We start from the raw sequence: 24,459 nt of genomic DNA, 5'->3' as shown, positions 1-24,459 counted from the left end.
TGTTAAATCGTGCTTTAGTGATTGCGGTGGATATTCTTTTTTTTGTTTTGATATGATGTCATCTTCATTCGATTAAAGTTTTGGTGTTAGTTGTGTTATGTTTTCAAGTTTTTTTTTTTTATATGATTTTGATGATATATTATAATTGCATAAAATATGTCAATCGTATGAATGATATGTATCTCAAATATACTATTGATAGTACACTAATAAGGGTAAACTTGGTATAATAAAAAAAAGAAAATCAAATTTAATATTATTTTTAAAAAAATCGATAAATTGCTAATTACAATTTTTTCTTTTTCTTTTTTGCTACTTTTTACTTCACAAATTTTGGATAATAATGAAGTTAAAAGAGAGAAATAGTTGAAGTGGTTTCTTCCTTGAGAAGAGAAAAATATTGCAAAGACGACCTCCACAGTTTCCCAAGTTTTTATCTTTTTATTTTTGAAAGAGAGACGGTTTGATTCAATATTTATTTATTTATTTATTTTAGGATGCAACCAAAAAATCCAGATAAGAAATGACATAAGACCAACAACAACGAATCACTCGTTTAGACAGCAACAATCCTCTTATGCTCTTCCAACATTTCAATGCATCTTTGAGAGCGTTATAAAATTGTTACATCATTCTTGTCGTTATTCAAAATCACTGTAAAAGTTGCTTTTAATAATTCGTAATTAACTTAATATTTAATTTCATTTTGAAATGTGATTTTCATATCATAAAAGACATCATAAAAATATATTATGAATGATTAGATATTCGTTTTAGATCGATTTTGAAAATGACAGAAGTTATTTTAACAATTTCATAATCACTCCCAGATATGCATTTAGTCGCAAGCGAGTGCATCAAAATTAGGGGTATTCAAAAAAATTCGATGACCCGAAAAAAGATATCAACTCAATCCAACCCTTGCAGTTTGGGTTGGATTATGAACTCTTTTAGGTTGAGTTTAGTTCAAATAAATGAAAATTTTATGAATCGAGTTGGTTCATTGGTCACCTGAAATAATCCAAGCCAACCCAAATTATTATGAACTTATGATACAATTAGATATACATATATTTATTTTAGTTTTATTTAATTTCATAGTTTTTGGATAATTTATTTCCCAACCACTTTTTAAAAATAGTTTTTTAGCACTTTAGAATAAGGTTACATTATATAAATTGAAATTGAGTCGTTAATCTTCATTTAATATATGAAAATAGTTAAATCAAATTTTCCATATTAACATTTTACTTTCTTTTAAAATAAAGATTTAAATAAATGATTTGAGTAATTAGAACCAACTCAACCCAAATGTTGGGTTGAGTTGAGTTCATTTTTTTAAAGAGGGTTATTTGAGTTAAAAAACTTTACAATCCAAACAAGTGAATTGGGTCTAAAAGTTATTCAACCCAACCGAACATGTGAATACCTCTAACCAAAATATTATGACAACACATTGATCATTGGAAAAAAAAAAGACATCACCATCTCAAGAGCACAATGTTTCACCTCGTCAATGAAAAAGAAACTTCAGTTAGATTCACATAGACGACATTGGGCAGGATAACAACATCTAAATTGCTTGACCCAACCAAGGTATTACGAACAATAAGAGATAGAAGACCATTAAGACCATCACAAATAACTTTTAGTTAAAGAATTTTAACCTGTCACGCAATGATTACCATTTTGTCCACCTCCTTAGGGGAACCACGCCCAAGGATCCAAGTCTAACGATCTTGATTACTCCACCACGTCTTGTCATCACAAAGAGTATCAATATTGGTAGAAAAAAACAAGGTTAAATTTTCGTTGATACATGACATTTCCACATTAAACGAGTAACATTTTTTAGATGATTCCTACATAGAACATACACGGGATCAGCATGAACTCTATCATTTTTCAAATTAGATTTAGTATAATTAGGGTGTATTTGGTTAAACTTTTCAAGCATTTAATTTTGAAAAGAAGTAATTTTGAATTTTTTTTTAAGCAATCACTCAAAATAGGTTTTTGAAACATTTTTAAAATATATTTTAAACGGATTTTATCAAAAGAGTTTAAATTAAAATGACATTTTAGAAAACATTTATTTCTATATTCAATCCAAACAATGTCTAATATCCGGCTTTCAATAATTTTTATTTTGTGTAATGTAAACTTTACAAAATAATAGAATTCATACAAATAGAGCTCATTCAAAATACAATAAATAATTTACACGTTGTTAGTAAATTAGAAAATTAAAATTAAAATTAAAGTAATGTCGAGAATAGTTATTTTCTTAACCCATCCCCTCAAAAGAAAAAAAAAATCTTAATCCATCGTGACAAAAGAAAAATATCATCTTCCGATAGAAAAAGAGGAGAAAAGAAAAATATAAAAAAATGCATAAACTATATTCAAATACAAACAAATTATTGATTGTGTACACAGCTGTTACATCAGTAACCAGATTCCTTCCCCCCCCTCGAAATAAAAATGTTATTTTCTTTAAACGAATTATTTTAAAATATAATTTCATCAATTCCAAAACTTTACAAAATGGAATCTGAAATATCGACAAAACAAAAGAAATTTAATTTACAGTTTGGAAAGGGCAAATCGTGTAAATACCTACTTTTCTGGGGGCCCGGTTCTTGTGTCTACCTTCCTTCTCCCGCTCAGCAAGTCCTTCCCTTTCCACCTTGCTTTCGTTTTTTCTCTGCAAAACCCTAATTTAGCCTTGTTGATAAACAGAGAAGCAATTCGAATTATCACTAGCTCGCCACTGGGGGACCCGGGAAGACTTTTCTTTGTTGTCGTCTTGAGGTTTCCTGGAGCTCTTGACCGTTAATTTCTCCAGCACTTGACTTCTGGTCTGCTTCAACTGTAAGTACCAATTGTGTTTGTTTTTCTGGTGTTTTAACTTTTCCTGGTTGGGTCGTTTTATATTTGGAGTAGTTTTCTGTGCTCGAGTTGGAGAGACGTTGATGGTTGGAATTGATTTGTCACTTTAGTTGATACCTTTTAGTTCTCCAGCTCTTGCTTAGATGCCCATGAAGTATTCGGGAAAGGGAGTTTTGAAAAATTTGCCGATGTTGATTAGGGAAGCCATTTTACTCTGTATCCCACCATTCAATCGAGAACCCCATTTCCCCTCTCTGAAAGTTGATGTTATAGAGGAGTAACTTTTAGTTTCATGTTGCTGGCTCTTCTACGATATGGTTGATTCACTTCCCATTCGGCCGTATTCATTACATTTTTGTTTAACTTAATAACGCATGAGTTTTATTGTTTTCTTCATCAGGATGCCATTGCAAGTATAGGGAGATATGGATACAAATGAGACTCTGGAGGAGAATGGTAAGATGCAGCTTACTGAAAATGGTAAACTAGATGATAATCTGGGCGATGACTTCCTCGAGGATTTTGACTCTTGTTGGCAAGACATTACTGATCGGTTGACCATTTCGAGGATGGTAAGTGACTCTGTCATCAAGGGTATGGTAAATGCAATTTCTCAGGAGGCGCATGAGAAAATTACACGGAAAGAATTGGAGGTGTCTGAATTGAAGGAAATAATACACTCTTACCACTTGGGTTCCGAGAATACTAAGTTTTTGGCATCTCCATCGAGGCCGTGTCAGCAAAAAAGTACTGAATTTGACAGAAATGACAGCATCTGTGGTGCTCTCTTTGAGCATGATGAAATGAGAGAATCAATGTCGAGCCTAAGGAACACAGCTAAGGAAAACTTCAGGAAACTAAAGAAAGAAATTGATAGAATAAGAGGATGCAATTCAATTAGAAAGATCAATTCAGGATCTGAGTTGGTTGGACTTGGATTGAGTGGTATACTACAAGAAAAAGCATCTTCAAGATGTATTGACGTCGATAAAATAGTTGATGATCTTCAAGATAACCTAGATACTTTGTATAAGCGGGTGGAAGGTATAGTTCAATTGTCAAAAACATCTCTTGGTCAGTGGCAAGTTGAGCAGGAGTACCTTGCAGATATTGAAGGTATGGTGATTAGGAATTATATCTGGAGCATCCAACAAGAGTTTGAGGAGAAATTGTGGGACCAAAATGCTAAAATTTTGAGTAATGAAAGAAAGATATCAGGCGAAAAGATGAAAGAAATTTCATGTTTACGACAAGAACTAGATATAATTTCAAAATCACTATCTCCCTCTGAAGTTGGCCATTTGATTTCCTATAGTTCCATGGATTCTGACCATTCTCACCGCAAGTTATTAAGTAATCATATGACTTCATCAACTTTGCATTGGGAAGGAAATGGCAAACATGAAATGTCCAAGACGAGTCTTCCTGAGAATGTGGACCCTTCTCGTCTGAAGCATTTGGGCAGAGATGAACTAATTAATCATTTTAACACTGAGATGACAAAAATGAGTAGAAACCACGAGTCCCAAGTACAAGAAATTATTGAAGAAAATTTCACTCTCAAAAGAGAACTTTTGAAAGAAAGAGAGAAGTCATCTTTGTTGAAGAAGGATAAAGAGTTTGAAATACTAAGGAGAAAAATCCCCGACATTATTCTAAAATTAGATGACATTCTTTTGGAAAATGAGAAGTTACGATCATCTGGTGCTAATGATGAGAACCTAGGCACAATGAGGAATAGACTGGAGTCTCTTATTTCAGAAAATCACCACCTTAAGGACTTGCTTGGAGAAAAGAAAAAGGAGATTAAGTGTTTGTCTTCTCAAGTTTCAAGCCATGCCGAGAAAACGTCTCAACATTCTCTTTTACTTTCTAAGTCATTAAATACGATTGAACAAATTAAATGTGAGATGCAGGATGCACAATTTGAAGCCTCAGTTTGTGAGGATATAGTCAAATGCTTCTTAAGGGAGATGATGGATCAAATCAGATGTGCCACTGAGGAGTCAGCTATGAGATATGATATCATGCAAGGAATTTATGAAACTGTCTTTGAAGGAGCGTCATGCATAGGTGAGCTTGCTAGTACATCTGAAAGTGAACATTTGGATGAGGAGTCCATCGTTATGCAAGGTCTTCTAGGAGTGGTTTTACAAGAATCCTTGAAAGAAGCCAAGGAGAAAATGTCTGACTTGCACAACAGATATATGGAAGAGATGAGTACTCGACTGTCCCTTGAAAAAGAGGTGTCACATCGTGGAGAGGCATTAAGAGTAGAGGTTATTGAAAAAGAGAGGCTAGAAGCAGAACTAATGTCGTTTAGAGCATCATTAAAAGAAAAAGAACAGCTTGTGCGAGAAATAACAATCGTATTAGAAAAAGATAAAGAGAAGCTAGCTTTAGCTTATGATGAGGTTGGCTCTTTGAAGGATCAAACCAACAGGCAGGAAATACTGATTTTGAAAAGCCTTGAAGAGTCAGATACTACCAAGCTTAAATTGACAGAGGCCATGCAAAAAGTTGGATTACTTGAGGTGGAAATTTGTGAATCGAAACGGAACCTTGAACTAGCAATAACAGAATTTAGAAAGGTTGATGAAGAGAGAAGGATGCTTGTTGCCATGGTGTCAGAGAATCAGGAGACTAAGTTATTGGTCGAGGAGAAAGAAAAGGAATCTAGGAAGCAGATGGAATCACTCATTTTTGTTGTCCAGGAATTACTGAAAGAAGTTTTTGATTTTGAACATAGGGTGATTGACTACATTTCAAGGAATAATGAAAGGTACTTGACAAATACTTTGATAATTTGTTTTGGTACTATTGCTGCAACTTGGATTATTGGTAATCTTCAAGATTGTTTTACTCCTTTTCTTCTTTGTCCCGGCATGGCTATGCTTGATTATTTTGCTTCTATCGGGAAGCGAATACCATGTCTTCCAATCTTACCTTAGTTACCCCTGCTCATGTGGCCCGGAGGTGGGAGGTGGGGTTACTTGAGTAGGTTGCTTCTTTCTTGGCTATCGATGTCATAAGTGGATTACAGTTCTTCTGTTATCATATCACATTTTTTTCTCTACAAAGTATGGTCTTTTAATGAGGTTCTATAAGGAAAGATTGAATATTGAGGTGGAGTTGTAGCTCACCCTCACCAGGCCCCCAAGTTTAATATTAAGACACCTAACTTTACTTCAAAGTGTTGTCTGAAGTGCTAGACTATACTTTCTCATTTGTCTTTTTCGGCTTTAGACACATTATTATTTCTTATCATAGTGAGATTTTATCTTCTTATTCACATACATGAAGGAACTTTCTTACCTCACACACATGAAATGACTGATTCTTTTAAAACTGGTGTAGAACATCATCACTTTTTCTGGAATGCTTTATTTTTTTTATGTTCATTATCGTGAAATGAAAAACATGATCGAGTTTGCCTCTTTTTCTTCCATACTTTGAGAAGAGAACCTCAAGCTCATTAACTAATATGAAATTAGTTACAGACTTATTTTTTTATCGTTAAAAAAGCTGCTCATATAAGCTAATCAATCAATGGTTGATCACTCCATGTTTTTTTTCTTTTTCTTTTATTATTTTTTCTATTGAAACAATAACTTTCATTGAGAATGAATAAAGAAAATACAAGGACATAAAATAAGCCCTCAAAAGGGAACTCTCCAAAAGGAAAGGGTTCCAATTGTCAAAATAGAACCTATAGAACAATTACAAAAGTTTCTCGAAGATGAAGCTCAAAGAGAAACATGAAATCAAAAGAGAGACTAAACATTCGAGGGGTTCCTCCCCAAATTGCAAAGCACTCTGTTATTCCTCTCACCCCAAAGATCCCACAAGATAACACACATCCCAACAAGCCAAACCATAAGAGCCAAACATTTTCACTAAAAGGTGGATTGAGGAGAAATGCCCTGAGCATATCAATAGTATCCTTATGGTGTGTAAACATGAAACCAAAAGTCTGGAAGAAATGATCCTAAACTAATCTCGCAAAGGCATATCTCCACAAAATATGATCTAGGTCTTCCACTACCTTCTAACAAAGAATGCAACAGAAGGACTCCTAGTAATGAGGGCAACTTCTTCAACCGTCGATTCAGAGTGTTAACTCTTCCACGTAAAACCTGTCAAGTAAAGAACGTCACCTTCTGTGGAATCTTAATCCTCTACCAGGCAAAAGGAAAAGGTTTGTTAACTGGAAAAAAAATTATAAGAAAACCCATTCGAACAGTCAACTCGAACTTGAAAATCCCTTTTCCCAATCCTATAGTCGCACTCCCCTCTCAGAGACAGGAGAGAGGAAAAATCCGCTGCTTCACTATCGGTCAACGAATGCCTGAAACCAAAAGAAAAAGAAACATAGGTACTTAAGCAGACCAAAAGATGAGCCACCACACGATTCTTAAGGAAGATAAACGATAAAGACAAGGAAATGAGAGGAGCAGAGGGATGTTCCCCCACCCACCACTCCTCTTAGAAGTATGTTTCCTTCCTTTTCCCCACCACACAATGGACAAGTTGAGAGAAGGAGGGGAGCTCATGAGAAATATCTTTCCACAAATTTTGATAGGTGTCTTTAACTTCTCGCCAGTCTGCTACTCAAATAGGTGAGGACCATACTTGCTCTCGACAATCCTATGCCATAGAGTCTTGGGCTTGAGGGGAAAACACTAAAGCCATTTAGCCAACAATGCTTTGTTCCAGGTCCTTAAATTCCCAATTTCTAACCCACCTTGGTTAACAAGCTTATCAACAACCTCCCATCTCACTAGATGCGACCCTTACCTTCTTCAACTCCTCTCCAAAAGAAATCATGCATGAGCTTCTTGATATCCTTACAGACCAAGATAGGGGCTGTGAACGGGGAGAAATAGTTGATGGGGATGCCACTTAGAACAGAACAAATAAGGGCTAATTTACCAACTTTAGAGGAAAAGGTCTTCTTCCAAGAGGCCTTTTTTTTTTCTAGCCTTCAGTTGCATTCCAAAAAGAGACAACCTTTGGATTGCTTCAAGGAGGAAGCTCTAACTAAGAGGAGGGAAAAGAACCTAAATCACAACTCACCACCTCAGCCTGACTTTTGAGCTTCTTTGGGTGTCATAGTTGATATGCATAATTTGACACTTACCATATTAATCCTAAGTGTTGACATGGCTTGAATGAAGGCCAAAATATGTGTTAAATTACCGATTGATCCAAAATCTTAAACTGATAGGTGAAGGTAAATTTAATATTATATCACCTAACAATATGGTTCAACAAAAAAAAAAGAGTCCTTTCCATATGAAAAAAAAGATGGTATCATCGGCAAACTAAGGATCGGATTGGGCAACTTTCCTCCAGCCAACCTCAGTGGGTTCAATCACTTGACCTTGCACTCCCTTAGTGACAATCCTACTCAAAACAATCATCACTAACAAGAAGAGAAAAGGGGATAAAGGGTCACTTTGCTTGAGGCCTCTCATAGTCTTTATCTTACGCCTGAGGCTACCATTGATGAGAAAATAGTAGCTTACATTCCTTGTGCAACTCTAGTCCACACTTTCCATTTATACACTAACGCTTTCTTTTTCAGGACCCTGTCCAAAAAGTTCCAATCTACATGATTGTAGGCATTTCTAAAATCAATTTGGTAGATCACTTCTTTCTTCTTATGTCTGTAATCCTCTATGGCTTCGCTAGCTATAAGAGCTTGATCAAGAATTTACCTCCCAACTACAAATGCTCCTTGCGACTCAAAAATTGTCGACGGTAACATTTTTTAAACGATTGGCCAAGACCATAGCTACAGTTTTATAAACACTTTTAATGAGATACTCCATGTCTTAATCAAACCAAATAACATATCAAGACTCTTTTTACTCCATGTTTTGATTAAACAGAAACTTGTTTTGATTAAACAGAAACTTGTCATGAAGCTCGTTTCTTGAAGTTTCTAGATCAATATTCTTTCTTCGTAAGCATGTGTGTGAATGAGCCAAACTGATCCCTATATGCTTTTTTCTACCCCCAGTTTCTGCCGTTCCCCTACGACCTCTCTGTTTAGTTATCCATTCATTGGGATGCTTAAACCTCTTATTTTGCTCATAAATGAATAAAAATTACTAGTCTTGTAATTGGCCCTTTATATTTTTTTTATTTAAATGTTACGTGCTAGAATTTATGCTCCAAAGCCATTAATATTTTGTTTTCAGGTTGGGGAGTTTGAGTTCTGAGACAAAGTCACTTATCCAGAATGCTTCTATGGTGAAAAGGGAATGTTTGCTCTACAAGCAGAGGCTTGAGAAGAGGTGTTCTGATCTCCAAAAGGCTGAAGAAGAGGTATTAAAGCAGATTTTCCAAGTGAATCAATTTGTTAGTTCTATTTTCTGATATTGATTTTTTGCTTATGGAACTTGTACATGCAGCCAGGTGGATGGATGATTTCTATAGACTTTTTGACAATGATTTTCTGGTTTTTCTTTTCTTTAGAAATTAGAGTAGTATTACCGTTTGATTAACTACGGCAATCAATCTTCCTATTAATTTTATGTTTGAAACCCATTTTCTCATAAATGATTTATGTTTCTAAGATACTATCTCCAAGAGTTTTAAGAATCTATTATTATTTTGATGTAGAAGTTCAAAGTTCACAATTAATTAAATGAAAAAGATGCATGCTTGTCAATAAAGTTAAAGTTAGCATTGAGTTCCTCAACAAGGAACTTCCAGATGATTTGGTTGCTTGAAAGACATCTAGAAGAAGCGTCATAAATAGTAAGCCGTTGTGAAATTCTGCAGTTTGTGGTTCATTAGATGGAATTTATAATCCACGTGTTGAATTATCGTTTTATCTGGATATGGTATTTGTTCTCTTGTTATTCTCTCACTACTCAGTATGTCTGGTATAGACTTACAACTATTAATTTGCGTTTCTGTTTCAGGTCGATCTTTTGGGGGATGAGGTTGATGCTCTTTTACAACTTCTTGAAAAGATGTACATTGCTCTTGATCATTATTCACCAATATTGAAACATTATCCTGGAGTAAGCTACTTTTCCTTTAATTTTTAGTTGCTTTCTTTATTTTTTAATACACTTTTGTTAATTCTTACCGATGTCTCCTGTCAAGAAATTGAGAAGAATAGTTTCAATTCACAAACTATTGTTTTTACTGAAAATGTTAAGATTTTAGGATTTGAAAATATTCAGTTCATTACTTGAATGCAGAATACATGCTTTGAGAACCTTTTTGTTCATCTCCTTGAATATTGGAATTATACTGTGAAAATTTGAGAGGAGCGGAGATAGGAGTGGATAAATAAGACTTTTGAAAATCATATATGGGGATATATAGAAAACTACTTGAGTTTTAAGTGGTTCAAGTCTCAAGTCTCTCTCTCTCTTGCATCTGATTCCTCTAGTTATAACAACTAGTCTTCAACCAACTTCTTACAAACTGCCTTTTCAATTCCCACAATCCACATTACCTTTTCTCTCTACTCCCTATCAAAAGCTTTCATCTTTGGGTGAGCACAGGGATACAATTTGAAAATCTTTCAACTATTCGATTGAATGGAGGACTTGTATTTAAATGAATTGGTGATAATGTACTATAGATTAACCTTTTGGTTCTATTTCTTTGAGATTTATATTTTCTCTAAAATAGTTTCGTCATCTTTGTACATGCTGAAGGAAGAACTTTTGGAAGGTTGACAACCAAAATTTATTTTGCATCTTTAACCCTGAAATTCTTATCCTGATTGCACTGCAATCGATCATCTTGATTGCTAGATTTCACCCACACCTTTCATTTGTTAAGGATCCGTGGAGTCTAGTAACCATTGACTGTCAGCTTGATATCTAATTTTTTGAAATTTGGTGATCATTACTACATATAATTTGGTTTTATTTTTTAAATTTATTTATTTCCGGTTAAGTAGTGTTGACAAACTAATAATTTTGCCCCCAAACAAATAAAAATAAAAAGAGAACAGATATTAGTTACATTACCACAATAATTTTGAGGTCCTCGGTGATTGGATACATTTTTTACTTTAATTTTTTTTACATTACCACAACAATTTTGGGGTTCGTTTGGTTATCTGACTTTTGTGGATGGTTATATTGCGTGTGCTCGGAGTAAAATAATTTGTGTATATGTATATATATATATTCACTTATGCCTTAAATTTGCCAATAATTTATACTTGTATTTTCTTTTGTATTATAGATTGTTGATATCTTGAAGCTTGTAAAAAAAGAATTGAGTGGTGATACGAGAGAGGCTTTTTGACATGCTTTGACGAGGTAATGTCTACAATCAAATTGTCACATCCTAATCCATTGCAATCCTATGTATTGACTTTTTAGCGATGGAATACCTTGTAATCTTGATGCATCTTTGATTGGATTTCATTTGGAAGATGATAAGTACAATTGATTCTTGTGCATATTGGGGTCTTTTCTGGGAAACAATCATCATACCTTTTCTTTTCCGTTTGTTTTTCATTAGACAGGTAAAAAGCTGTGAGTTCCCTGCTGCAATGTTTAGCAATGCAGGATTTCTGGAAAAGGCATTTCTAAGCTATACATCGCCTCCGAAAGGGAGGAACAACTGTAAGTAGATAGTTTACTAGATGTGTGGAGGCAGGAAACAAATGTCCTCAAAACTTCAGTTACCAGTACTAATCTCATCCGACGTTAACCTGAGAAAATATATTGGCAGAAATGGGATTAACACAACAGCAATATAGATTGGAGAACAGGATTTATAGGTATAAAATAAGTGATTCTTTTTGTCTTGGGCTTGTAGGCTCCTCGTTTTCAGTTTAACCCTTAGGGTTCTTTTTGTTAGATGTTTATTGTTTCTTATAGTTCTCTTTTCTCTCTCTTTCCTCTGTTGTAAAGCTTCTTTCATCCAGTAAAAATCAAATGCAAGATAGTCTATTTTTACAGAACGTTCATGTTCTTTTCTCAATATATGGCTAAGATTGGGGTCGAATTTCATGAATCAGAACACTTCATCTGTCTTCTTCACAAGATGAAAGAAAGTTAATGTTAGAGTAGAGAGTTACGCACTTATCCAACTGGAGTTTTGTGATCAATCTGGAATCTGCAAGTTGTTAAGATAGGGACTGTCGGTGATTTCATTGTTTCTTTAGCTTAATGCCTGTAGGTGTTGTTTATGAGTCAAAATCATGCTGTGGACACAAGTTTGAGTTTAGGCTTTTTATAACCTCCCCTGTTCCTTTCCCTTTTTCTGCACTAATCTTAAACAAAATAATTGGATTGCTTGTCTCTCCTATATTTATATATGTATTAAAATAATCAATAGTTGTTGGCATATCAAATCGAATCTGAATAATGATGGGGGGGAAAGTCTTGGTTTTTTTTTTTTAAAAAATAAATTTATTTATTTAAATGTGGATGGATCCGACAAGACTTGGTTTTCTTGTGTTAAAATTTTGGGGCATCTGTGTATGGAGGGAGCTTTGATTGTGATTGAGAAGGCTAGCCAAATGAAGGGCCATTCATGGCCAGATCTGTCCCTTTTTTGGTACTCTTTATTTCTTTGATGATTTGAAAATGCATTCTTTCTTTCCTATTCGTGATTAATACTTGCATTGGACGTTCTACTGACCACCCCCCCTTTTAATAAAAAAATTATTTTAATAAATAGGGAAAAGTACCTTTTGGTGTTGAGATTTTTTATCTAATTTTCATATAGTTTGTAAGTTTCAAAATGTTACACTTTTAGTTCTTTCGGATTTTAAGTTTGATTTCTATTTAGTATCTAGGTTTCATAATGTTACAATTATATCATTAAGGTTTAAGTTTTGTTTTAATAGGATTTTATATTTCAAGATGTATACTTTTAATTTCATTTTTCCACTAAATATTCACTTTCATATCTAGTGAGTATTTAACATTACCATTTATTTATTAATTAAAAAAATTATAATTATTTTTTATTATTTTTCCTATTTATTAAAATTAAATTTAGAATTTCTCTTCACATTTTTTTAAAATTAGTTAATAAACATTGTCGCCAAAGATTGAATTGAGTATTTAGTGAACTGAAGTCAAAAGTGTAAATATTAAAATTTAAGAACTAAATTGAAACAATTCTTAAATCTCAAAGGTTAATTATACTATTTTGAAACTTAAGTGAAAAAATTAAAATCAAACTCAAAACTTAGAAGTAAGGGTATTCATGAATTAAGATTAACAACTTATTTTCAATTTATAGTATGAAACTTGTTGTTACAAAGTGCTAAGAAATTATTTTTCGGAGTTATTGGAAAATAAATTATCTAAAGAAAAGAAATAAAATAAAATAAAATAAATATATGTATATATAATTGTATCATAAGTAAAAAAAACATATTTTTTGAAATTAATAATAATTTTGAGTTAGTCGAGTTTGATTGGGATATGATAGGTGAACCATGAAGCAACCCAACCCATAAAATTTAAATTTTTTTGAACCAACTCATCTTAGGTTGGGTTGATCGGATTTTCGGGTCATTAGTTTTTTTTTGAACATCCCTACTTAAAAGACTAAAAATACAATGTACATGGAAATTAAAATGGTAGTTTTTCTTCTTCCAGTGAAATGTACTTTTCTATTATTAAATGCAACAAAATATCACAAGACACCACTTTTAGATCTTTTGAGAATGTATAGTTTAATTGAGATTGGCTTAGCTGTCTTTATTTACTAGCTTACAATTATATATTATTGGTTGGTTTTTAATAGGGGTGTGACAATTTCTGTAACATATGGAATTTGGAAGGTTATATGGAAACAAATAAGGAGTTTTGGTGCAGTGGAGGCAACCTCTTTTGATTTTCAAAATCTAATTATTAAAACACATATGGAAATAAAGTAAGTAAAGCATGTGTATGGATTGGGTCCAGGCTCCAGGCTCCAGGCTCCAGCTACAATTTTAAAATATCCTAATTTGCACCTTTGGGGAAAAGGGGCTGTTTATCTTAGCATAACATGATTGGCTTTTGAATGCTATCTTTCCGAATTATACAAAATAGCAAAATTTTAATATCTTTCATAGAAGTTGAATAGAAGTCTGTCAGTGTCTATCAGTAATAGAAATTGATAGAAGTCTATCATTGATAAACGAAGTCAATCAGTATTTATCGGTATTTTTTTTACTAAATAGTTTGACATTTTTTCTACGTGTTGAAATTTCCCTTTCTAATTTTGTTTTCACTTCTTATTTTAGCGGATAAAGTCGAGAGGAGTACATATACCAAAAATTTGTTAAATCATAAATTTAGTTTATTTTCTAAATTTCTTTCTATTTTGTATCAAAACTTTCAAAAATATTTCTCTAAAAAAGAAAAATCTTTTAAAACTATTTAGTAGGTAAATGAACTCTCAATTTCGTATTTAACAAGTGGTTAAATTTTATAAAGTGTTTATTAGTTTCCTCTACTTTCAATTCACTTAAGTGAGTGTCTAATATGTTCTTAAACTTTCACTTCTATTCTCAATAAACTAGTAAATGTTTAATTATGTGTCTAAAAGGTCATTGACATGGTTTCATCAAATATAAAATTAAGATTTTTTTTTTTAATTTTTTTTTTGAATATGTAAAGATCTATTAGAAATAAAATTAAACATTTAAAAATATATTCGACGTTAAATTTAGAGACTTATATAATATAAAATCTAAATCTCAATATTTATTTGACACTTTTGTAAGTTTAAAGACCAAATAAAAATAAACTTTGAAGTTCATGACTAAACTTGTAATTTAACATTTTTTCGACAACTAACAATAGTTAGGACTAATTCAGTCCTTTTTTTTTTCTCCAAAAATTATTCCATGAATGCACGAGTCAAACATACGTTCTCATCAACTATTACTACAAGATTGACTAAAAAGAAAAGGAAAATTATTCCTATAAGATATGCATGACCCTAAAACACATCGAGAAGCAGTATAATTTTATCCTAGATAAGTAGCTTATCAAAGTATTTGATTAAATATTTTTGAAGAAATACTTAATTAAGGTCTCGTTTGTTAATAATTTGATTTTTATTTTTGAAAATTAAACTTATATCATTCACATTTCTTACAATAATTTGCATATTTCTTAAGTCCAATGGTTCAATTCTTCGTCAAATTCTAAAAACAAAAACAACATTTTGAAAGCTATTTTTTTTTCTTTTCAAAATTTGGCTTGGTTTTTTAAATCAATGGTGGAAAGTAGATAATAAAGGATTTAAAAGTAAAAATAGTATTAATAGTTTTAATTTTCGAAAACAAAAAATAAAATGATTACAAACGAGACATAATTTTTTTTTGCTTATGGGCTGAAAATAGGCTCAACCGTGAATCAATCTCTACTCTTATTTTGTAGAATGATCAATATTTATTGATCTATGTTCATATGGAGCCAAGAACTAAGCTGAAAGTCAAATATAGTTATAGAAATGGGAAGTGAGAACAAAGTGGAAGGCAATTGTTAGATATAAAATGAAGACTGAGTTTTGAAGGTAAGTGAAGAGTGAGGACTGTTTAGAGGTACCATGTGGTACGGAATGGCAAAAAAGACAAGCAAAATGGCCTCTAATTTATAGTTTAAAGTGTAAGAGAATGGTAGTTTTTTGAGGAAATGCCGCAAGAATAATTGCTTTTGCTTATCTTCCTCCGGACATAAGCATGTGACCCATCTCCCAAATAATGGAGCCCCATCTCTGGCAACCCAAAACCTGCCTCTTCCATACCAACTCAACAATGGCCATAAAGTAAAGCTGTGTGTGTGAGAGAGAGAGAGAGGGAAAAAAACACAGTGAATCAATGAAAACTTTGCATTTCAGTTACATTTACGGGAATTTGTATTGTATTACGTGCGTGCGTTTCAATGGTGTCAGATCTTTTGGCTCTTTGGTGAAGAAGATATGGTGAAAAACTAATTTCGTGTCGACCCTTCTTCTATTTGTTTCCAACAACAACAATCCGTGTTCTAATTTCTTTTTTTTTTTTTTTGAGAGAAAACCCCACTTCAAATGCTCCTTCCTTGATTTTCTTGTGGGGGGTTTGTTTTTTTTTTTTCTTCTTTTCTTTTCATTATCTGTTTATTGGGTTTTTTTCTGTATGAGACCCCTTTTCCCCTTCTGGGTTTTTGTTGTTCAGATCTACCAGTTAGCTGAGGCTGTTGGTTGGAGATAAAGGTTGATTCCAATTTCTTAGAGGAATTTGCAGTTGGGTTTCTATGGCTCTTGATTTCTGATGCGCCTATTAGTTTTGTTAAGGTAATACAATGTTCTTGCAGTTGAAGTTTATTTGGAGTTGGGACATCCAACTACGGAATGAGTTTTGATAGGTTTGTGATTCCTGTTGGCTGAAAATATAATTGAAATTTTCTTTCTTCTTTATATTGAAAGAGCATATATGACAAGATTTCGTTTATTGGGGAAGATGGGGAAGTTTCAAATCCGGAAATTCTTGGTTCCATTACTACTTGTGATAATTTCTGAGTATCTACAAACTGGAGATGCCAACTTCAATTCCCTTTTCATTAACTGTGGATCAAGTTCAAATGAAACTGCTGATGGACGGAAATGGATTGGTGATCTGACTTCAGAAGGGAACTTTTCTGTGGGCAGTCTTGGTGCTAATATCAATGCCTCCACAACCACTTTAAATGGCGATTCAGTCTTTGAGCCGCTGTATAAAACTGCTCGGATATTTACTAATTCCCTGAACTATACTTTTAAAGGTGTTTGGGGTAATCATGTTGTTCGGCTTCATTTCTGCCCCTTTCCTTTTGAGAATCGCAATGTGAACGAGTCATCATTTTCTGTCTCAGCAAATGGTCTTCGATTAGTTTCAGAGTTCAGCGTTCCCAATGAGATTGCATATAAGAATATGGAGTTTCAGCGTTCTGGGGTCAATTCAAGTTCATTCTCTTTGATTAAAGAGTTCATTATTTCCGTCAATTCAGAAGCATTTGTTATTGAGTTCTCCCCTTCTGAGGGATCATTTGGGTTTATCAATGCTATTGAAATCGTTCCCCTGGTGGATGAGCTTTTTGGAGGTTCCATTGATAAGGTGGGTGGAAGTGCTGTTAGTTTGAATGTGAGTGAAAGGGGAACTGAAACTATGTACAGATTGAATGTTGGAGGGCCTGTGATCAAGCCCACTCAAGATTCAAATCTTTGGAGAATGTGGGAAGTGGACTCGAGTTATATGATTACAGCAAATGCTGGGTCTGAGATACATAACAGTTCTAATGTAACATATGCTTCCACGAATGACCCCATTGTAGCTCCTCTTCCTGTGTATGAAACAGCCAGAACGATGTCGGAGACTGAAGTGCTCGAGAAAAGGTTCAACATGTCGTGGAAATTTGAGGTTCATCCCGGTTTTGAGTATTTGATTAGATTGCATTTCTGTGAGCTGCTGTTTGAGAAGGCAAGAGAGAGGGTCTTCAAGATTTACATAAACAACAGGACTGCGGTTGAGAATTTTGATGTGTTTGTACGAGCGGGGGGAATGAACAGAGCATATCATGTGGATTTCCTTGAACCAATATCGTCCAAAATCAACACCCTTTGGATTCAATTAGGCCCTGATACGGCTGCAGGTGCTGCAGGAACAGATGCTCTCTTGAATGGTCTGGAAATCTTCAAGCTGAGTCAAAATGGGAATCTTGCGTACATTGACAGGTTTAATGCCTTGGAGGAATCAACGGGAAACTCAAAATCTCAAATTCTCTGGATAGGCATTGGAGCAGGTTTAGCATCTGTTGTTTTTCTTGCTGTTATTACCATTCTCATCATCTATTTCTGCAGAATCCGGAGAAGGAATTTCACTAAGAAGAACTCTTCTAGGTGGAGAGCAGGATCCAGTCATGGGGCCACTGTCACCAACACTTACGCCAGAGGGTCTTTGGGGGGAGGCCAAAGTGTATTTGGGACCTTGCCATCTGTCAGAGTTGGCAAATGGTTTACATTAGCGGAGATTCTTGCAGCGACAGATAACTTTGATGAAGCTCTGATGATCGGAGTTGGCGGTTTTGGTAAGGTCTACAGAGGGGAGATTGATGATGGTACTCTTGTGGCAATCAAGAGATCAAACCCACAGTCTCAGCAGGGACTTGCCGAGTTCGAGACCGAAATCGAAATGCTTTCTAAACTTAGACATAGACATCTGGTCTCCATGATCGGCTTTTGCGACGAGCAAAAGGAAATGATCTTGGTTTATGAATATATGGCGAATGGCACTCTTAGAAGCCATCTCTTTGGGAGTAATCTCCCGCCCTTGACATGGAAGCAGCGGTTGGAAGTGTGCATTGGTGCAGCCAGGGGACTCCATTACCTTCACACAGGAGCTGAGAGAGGAATAATTCACAGAGATGTGAAGACGACCAACATACTCTTGGATGAAAACTTTGTTGCAAAAATGTCTGATTTTGGTCTTTCAAAAACAGGTCCTGCTTTGGATCATACCCATGTTAGTACTGCAGTTAAAGGCAGCTTCGGCTACCTCGATCCGGAGTATTTCAGGCGCCAGCAGCTGAGTGAAAAATCTGATGTCTATTCTTTTGGCGTGGTATTGTTAGAAGTTGTTTGTGCACGAGCTGTCATAAACCCAAGTTTGCCTAAGGATCAGATAAATCTTGCGGAATGGGCAATGAAATGGCAACGCAAGAAGTTGCTGCACACCATCATAGACCCACATCTCAAAGACAAATATTGTCCAGAGTCTCTGAAAACATTTGGGGAGATAGCAGAAAAATGCCTTGCTGATGAAGGGAAGATTCGTCCAACAATGGGGGAAGTTCTATGGCACCTAGAATATTCTCTGCAACTCCATGATGCTTGGATCCGCACTAATGATGCACAAAATTCTTGCACAGTAAACTTAGAAGCACAGGCTGAGGAACAGAGGCTAAAGCTTGATGAAGAAGAGGAAAGCTCCAACATGAAAGCTTCAACTCCAACTGATCAGTTATCCTAATAGATTTGGTTACATAATTTGTAAGGCCAACTGCCTTCTGCCTATATTCAATTAAATTTTTTTTTTGTTATATTCTTTTTTGAATTTGTTCTTCCACTATAGAAGTATGAACCTTAGATTTTCCTGTTGCCTTCTAGTTCTATACTAATGGCTGCATTACTGTATTGCTCAAAATGTAATTGGTTATACACGATAGGGTTCTTTGCTTTTGTTCATTGCATTTCTTCACATACAGCTTTCAAATTCTGCACAGTTTCCTCCAAATATCATTTATATTGTTATCATTTGTTAGGTTGAAGTCTACTATCATTCTGGGAAAGTGAATTTGAAGTACTTTTTTTGCTGCTTATATTAAGTAGTTCTCATGAAAAACACATTTTAGGAAGAAAGTGATTGGCCAGAAATCTTATACAGTCAAAACACAACTGTTCTGAGCATCAATGGCCATTTCATAAACTCCTCCGAAAATACAAAGAGGGATGGAGATGTTCAGTGGAAGGTAACAACAATGCAGGAAATGTCATCGTAGCTCATCTTAGACAATGCCTTTTTGATCAATTCCTCTGAAGCCTTTTGAGCATCCATAGCCATTTCTCTGATGCAATCACAAGCCTCCTGGTTTGACATCACCTGCATTTTTAAACAAAAAAGCAAAACAAAGTACCATCTCAGTAGCTCTTGGGATCAAGCAGCCAGCCATGAAAGTTACCACCATTGTTTTACACACCATTGTTTTACAGTACAAGAGTGATTAACTATGGAAGGAGTAGTCCTCCAAAATCCCACATGGAAATCTCTGAGCTTTCTTTAGATCTTTCTTATTGGGTCAATGTCTTTGTTAACCATTCAGTATCAGAAGAAAGCCTTCAGGTGCCAAAAGCCCCCATTTTTCCATTTTTTCCCTCATATGCCGAGCGTTTGATTTAGAATGTTTTGTCAAGTGAATCGAGGATAAGACAGATGAGCAAAAGAAATGAACCTTCCAGAGGCCATCACTGGCCAAAATGGTGAACTCAGTCTCATTGTCAATAGTGAGGATCCTGATATCTGGTTCTGAAGTAACGTGTTCTTTCAGCTTTGCATCACCAAATGCCCTTGACATTGCTAGCTGACCATCCACCCGTGGCACACTTCCTATCAAACAAAAATTCAATAGTAAACAACACATGGAAAATCAACTGAAGAGTTTATTTGCAGATTCATTTGTTGTCATAGGACCTGGCATTTGTACAACAAACCCGCCTCGGCTCTCGACAAGCTCCTTCTCCTTCTCTGGTTCGTGATCAACCGTAATAGGCTTCGCTGAGCCATTCCTGCATATCACCGCCCGTGAGTCGCCTACGTGAGCCACAATTAGCTTATGTCCATCAATTAGTATAGCAGTGACTGCTGTTGAACCTCCTCTCTTTCTCACTTTTTTAGCCAAAATCTCTTCATCTGTTGCTTTATATGCTCTCCTGATTGCTCCTTCAGGGTCTTCCCAGAAATCAGGCTGTCCAAATTATTCACAAAAATGAAAAATGTTGAGTTACTTTTCTGCTGTTTTGTTGAACTTGAACCTTCCCCTCTAATGACGGTTGTTTTTTTTTGCTTTTTAAAAACCTGGCTCAAGATGTTATCAAACAGATGGCTCTGCAAGTACTCTGCGACATCGCGACCGGAGTGGCCATCAAATATTGCAAATAGTCCTAGCTTGTGGTCATCGACATGTCGTTCTTCGGCAACGATATAGTCCTCCATTCCATGATTCATTTTGCCTTGTACTAGATGCGATCCATAAATAACCTCTCGTCGTTTTATTTGCATCAAACCTCCCTCATCTTCCAAATCCTCCTCGTTGTCGTTTCTACTGTCATCTTCTTCCTACAATGTCAATCCAAAAACATTGCGTAGAACAGCATAAATCCATTGAGTAAGAATATGACATGTATAAAACAACATTACTCTTTATGATGGGCTTTTGAAAAACAAAGAAAAACATCCAATATCCAATGATAAGACAGTAAAAGAAAATTCTTGGAATCAAAATCAGGTAGAATTTGAATATCTTTGAAACACATCAAATCATTAGCAAGAAAAAGATACTAACAGTTTAATTTAATGAAAGAGAAATGTTCAACCAAAATCAAATCTGGTTAGACAGGGGAATACTTCTTAAAAATTTTGATATAGTTATGAAAAATAAAAATAATTCTCTTCATGTGATGTGGTAGTATATTTTCTTAAGAGGAAAAAGGATATGGAATGAAGATTAAAGAGGGAAATTCCACCTTCATTTAGGGGTTGGTGTGTGAAATCTTTGCAGAATGAAGTTTGGCAAATGAAAAATGATCATATAATTAAATTATAAGGTAATCAATAATAATAATAATAATAATAATAATAATAATAATAATAATAATAATTGAATTTAGAATGTTGGGTGTGGTGACGACATGTCGTTTTGTAAGCATATGGATACCACGTGGTTAGGAAGATCTTCGGTTTGGTGTCTGCCACCGCTTCCATGTGGCGCACGACAAAACAAAACGCCGCAACATTACATTACCTTTTGGCTTTTACAATTCATGCTTAGGCTTTGCATTTTATTTATTTTCTTTTTTAAGAGACAGGCTTCGCATTTGTACGCATAGAATTATTAAAATGGGTTAAAATCTCTTTTTTGTAATATACTTTCAGCTCTGTTATATTTGGGTAAAAATCTCTAATCTTTTTAGTACAACCACGACAAGAACGTGATCGAAATTTCTACTTTTAATAAAAAAGGTTATGTTAATTATTTTTAAATTAAACTTATTTTACTATTGAATGTCTAATTTTCGTATATATATTTTCAAATAATTTGAAAGTTAGTATCTATATTTAATTTATTGTTGATTTTTCTATAAAAATTTAGTCTCCCTAGATGAAATTTAAACTTCTTTTAAATTGAAAAATAGGATGAGATTTATTATTATTATTATTTAAATAATTTCAATAAAAAGCAAATTTGAAAAGATTAAATTTAGGATTTATACGAACTAAACTTAGACATTTGAAAGTATCTTGATCAATATAGAACAAAACTCAAATTATAAACAACAAAATGGTATTTTAATTCTTAAAATTTGTAACTATTTAGGGGCATTGTTAAGAAAATGGGGTAGAATAAACATGGTAACAAAGAAGAAAAGAGTTTTATAAATAGTTTAAAATATCACCACTATTATAATTGGTGTCCCAAACGTGAAGTGGTCGATAGTAACCCACTTCTAGTTGGTGTCCCAAATGACCTCTTAATGTTAAAATAATCAATTCTCCCTCCCTCCAATGTCTTTGTGACTATTTTCTTCGGCCAAAACGTTGATGATCACCTTCGACGACCAATTCATTGTGTTCATTTACATTTTTTCTTGTGTTAGATTACTAAGTTTCTCTCCGAATAACAATGGAGATTAGATGACAGACTTGAACCATAAATCTTTTCATCACCAAACATATTATTATACCAACGGCGGTATGCTAACTTTCATCTCTCTCACTAGGATAGTAAACACACATTCATTTATTGGATGAGAGAAATATTCTGAAAATTATAATGAAGACAATATGATGAATTAAAATTTTGAAAAGAACTCAACATAAAATGAAAATACACAACTTGCGACACAACCAAAATGATAAAATAATTAATTGTCTCTAAAACTTGGATTGAATGTTGGCTATTGTAGAATGATTAATTTGAAAAGCCTTTGCAAGAATATCGATTGGGATATCGGGCTTTGATTTAAAAACTGAATTTTCAATGGTAACAATATCTGGATTTTGGCTGCTAAAAGCTACAATCGCAATTGCAGAGCGATATGAACAATGTTTTGATGAAAGTTAATTAATCCAATGGGAAAGACAAAAGCATCACCCTGGTTCAGTGTCTTAATTAGTTATGAGACGGTTTTCTAGATTGGAAGTAACGAAGCCAACTAAGAGTGTGCCTTCGAAGAGGGTCAATACTTCAGTGGCATGAGGGTGAGTGTGGGGAATAACGATGTTGTTCGGGGCAAAGTCAAGGTGAGCAAGAGAGATGCCAAGAGTGTTGAGCCTTGAGATTTGGACAATATCAACGGGAGTTATTTGAGAGCCAACGGAGTTGTTTGTGTTGCCTGGCACATGCAATCCACTTGAGAAGAAGTCTTTGGCTTCTACAAGTTTGGGATCCTTGCAAATTATTCCATTCAATTTCACTTCTACGGATGCCAATTAAAAATAAACCAATATACAAATTAACTCTTTTACTTTCTCGTAAAATATTGGTAACAACAATAATAAAAAGATATTAGATAAACTCAATTTTTATCTCAAAACCAATTGATTATGAAAATTATTTGGATCTGTAACATAAAAATCTTGAAATGAGATAGAATCCGATGCGAAATCAATAGAATAAGTTAGGGCAAGGAAGGTGAATAAGAAAATTGGAGTGAGCATTATTATTAAATTTTGATGTGAAGTAGAGTTATTAAGGCCCGGGGTATGGTTTTGGTTTGAATTGTGTGAATGATTAACAATAATAAGCTCTATTTATAGGATCACTTTGGCGGCTATTTATTTAATAATAATTGAGGCGGCTTGAAGAACTTTAATTATTTCAAACCTTAATACCAATAACATGCATTTTTATTTCAAAATTGTATAATTATTAATGTTGTTGGAGTAGCTGTTGATCAATTCTGTAAAAAGGGAGGGCGGGCGAGGATCATAAAATTAATGGTTATTTTTAAGTTAAAAAACGTTTTTGGCTATTCATAAAATAACCATTTACTTTATCGACTTTGATTTATAACGATTTAATCTTTTATTTTCAATTTTGTAATAATTTAATCAATAAACTTTACTACGTAACAATTTAGTTCTTATACTTACAAATTTATAATAATTTAGTCTCTATTATAGAAATTAGAGTTAAGATTTAATAAGATTTTTTGCATAAATAAAACGATAAACTAATTAGAGACTCAATATTTTCATAAATAACAAAGTCTATATCAAAAAACAATAAAATAATAAAATTTGACATCTAATTTTGATAAGTTTATTTGCATTAAGGACTAAATTGTTATGAATTCAAAAGTACAAAAATTAAATTGTTACATAGTAAAGTTTATGGACTAAATTGTTATAAAGTTGAAAATATAGAGACTAAAATGTTACAGAATTGAAAGTACATGAACTGAATCGTTACAAATCAAAATTGAAAGATTAAATTGTTACTTTCATAAAAATTCAGAGACCAAAAGTGTTTTTCAACCGTTGTTTTTATTATGATTTTAATTCGTTGTTAAATTGGATTCCACAAATTAACAGTTTACTAGAAATTTAATTAATTTTAATGAAAATCATTGGTAAAAAAGTGATTTTTCAGAGAATATTAAAATCTACTTTAGAAATGGTTAATTTTATTTGTCAGTTTAAAATCTACTCTAAATTATCTCTTTAATAATATTATTTTAAATAATTAGCATGGAGTATCGTCACATATGTTTTGATAATGAATTATATTATTTCTAAAAAAATTAATATAATTTAATATAAAAATGATTTTAACT

At 33.7% G+C, this 24,459-nt stretch overlaps 3 protein-coding genes and 1 pseudogene across 4 annotated transcripts; 2 read left to right on the top strand and 2 right to left on the bottom strand.

The window, feature by feature from the left end:
* The first annotated feature begins 2,507 nt into the window (after positions 1 to 2,507).
* LOC120073235 (myosin heavy chain-like protein) lies at positions 2,508 to 11,895 on the top strand. 2 transcript variants are annotated; one of them, XM_039025959.2, is made up of 6 exons: positions 2,508 to 2,874; positions 3,293 to 5,674; positions 9,099 to 9,225; positions 9,828 to 9,929; positions 11,116 to 11,192; positions 11,402 to 11,895. In XM_039025959.2, exons 2-5 carry the CDS (start codon positions 3,318 to 3,320, stop codon positions 11,176 to 11,178), a joined length of 2,649 nt encoding a protein of 882 aa, XP_038881887.2. In that variant the 5' UTR covers positions 2,508 to 2,874; positions 3,293 to 3,317; the 3' UTR covers positions 11,179 to 11,192; positions 11,402 to 11,895. The 2 variants fall into 2 exon arrangements, with proteins under 2 accessions (XP_038881887.2, XP_038881885.2); XM_039025957.2 differs by having other exon boundaries at positions 11,398 to 11,895.
* Positions 11,896 to 15,470: 3,575 nt separating this feature from the next.
* On the top strand, positions 15,471 to 19,092 carry HERK2 (hercules receptor kinase 2). The gene is made up of 3 exons (XM_039025697.2): positions 15,471 to 15,816; positions 16,049 to 16,167; positions 16,300 to 19,092. The coding sequence occupies exons 2-3, from the start codon at positions 16,145 to 16,147 to the stop codon at positions 18,875 to 18,877; spliced, it is 2,601 nt and encodes an 866-aa protein (XP_038881625.1). The 5' UTR covers positions 15,471 to 15,816; positions 16,049 to 16,144; the 3' UTR covers positions 18,878 to 19,092.
* On the bottom strand, positions 15,510 to 21,446 carry LOC120073069 (putative protein phosphatase 2C 28). The gene is made up of 5 exons (XM_039025680.2): positions 21,426 to 21,446; positions 20,480 to 20,740; positions 20,096 to 20,369; positions 19,857 to 20,011; positions 15,510 to 19,507 (listed from the first exon to the last, which is right to left on the bottom strand). Exons 1-5 carry the CDS (start codon positions 21,444 to 21,446, stop codon positions 19,367 to 19,369), a joined length of 852 nt encoding a protein of 283 aa, XP_038881608.1. The 3' UTR covers positions 15,510 to 19,366.
* Positions 21,447 to 22,555: 1,109 nt separating this feature from the next.
* On the bottom strand, positions 22,556 to 23,341 carry LOC120073089 (putative germin-like protein 2-1; annotated as a pseudogene).
* Between the last annotated feature and the right edge of the window lie 1,118 nt (positions 23,342 to 24,459).

This window comes from Benincasa hispida, chromosome 3 (assembly GCF_027475165.1).
Source record: "Benincasa hispida cultivar pf3 chromosome 3, pf3_genome.v1.1, whole genome shotgun sequence".
Classification (NCBI taxonomy): domain Eukaryota; kingdom Viridiplantae; phylum Streptophyta; class Magnoliopsida; order Cucurbitales; family Cucurbitaceae; genus Benincasa; species Benincasa hispida.
Note: the sequence above shows the minus strand (reverse complement) of the source record. Positions and strands in the feature narration are given on the sequence as shown.

Bases quoted from the DNA above. Each gene is read 5' to 3' on its own strand.
- HERK2 (XM_039025697.2), top strand. From the start codon at position 16,145: ATGCGCCTATTAGTTTTGTTAAG. The intron at 16,168-16,299 runs GTAATACAATGT...TTATATTGAAAG, and splicing joins CGCCTATTAGTTTTGTTAAG to AGCATATATGACAAGATTTC.
- LOC120073235 (XM_039025959.2), top strand. From the start codon at position 3,318: ATGGATACAAATGAGACTCTGGAGGAGAATGGTAAGATGCAGCTTACT. The intron at 5,675-9,098 runs GTACTTGACAAA...TTTTGTTTTCAG, and splicing joins ATTTCAAGGAATAATGAAAG to GTTGGGGAGTTTGAGTTCTG. The intron at 9,930-11,115 runs GTAAGCTACTTT...TTTGTATTATAG, and splicing joins TATTGAAACATTATCCTGGA to ATTGTTGATATCTTGAAGCT.
- LOC120073069 (XM_039025680.2), bottom strand. From the start codon at position 21,446: ATGAATTGTAAAAGCCAAAAG. The intron at 20,012-20,095 runs GTCCTATGACAA...TTTGTTTGATAG, and splicing joins GTTTGTTGTACAAATGCCAG to GAAGTGTGCCACGGGTGGAT. The intron at 19,508-19,856 runs GTTCATTTCTTT...TTAAAAATGCAG, and splicing joins CCAGTGATGGCCTCTGGAAG to GTGATGTCAAACCAGGAGGC.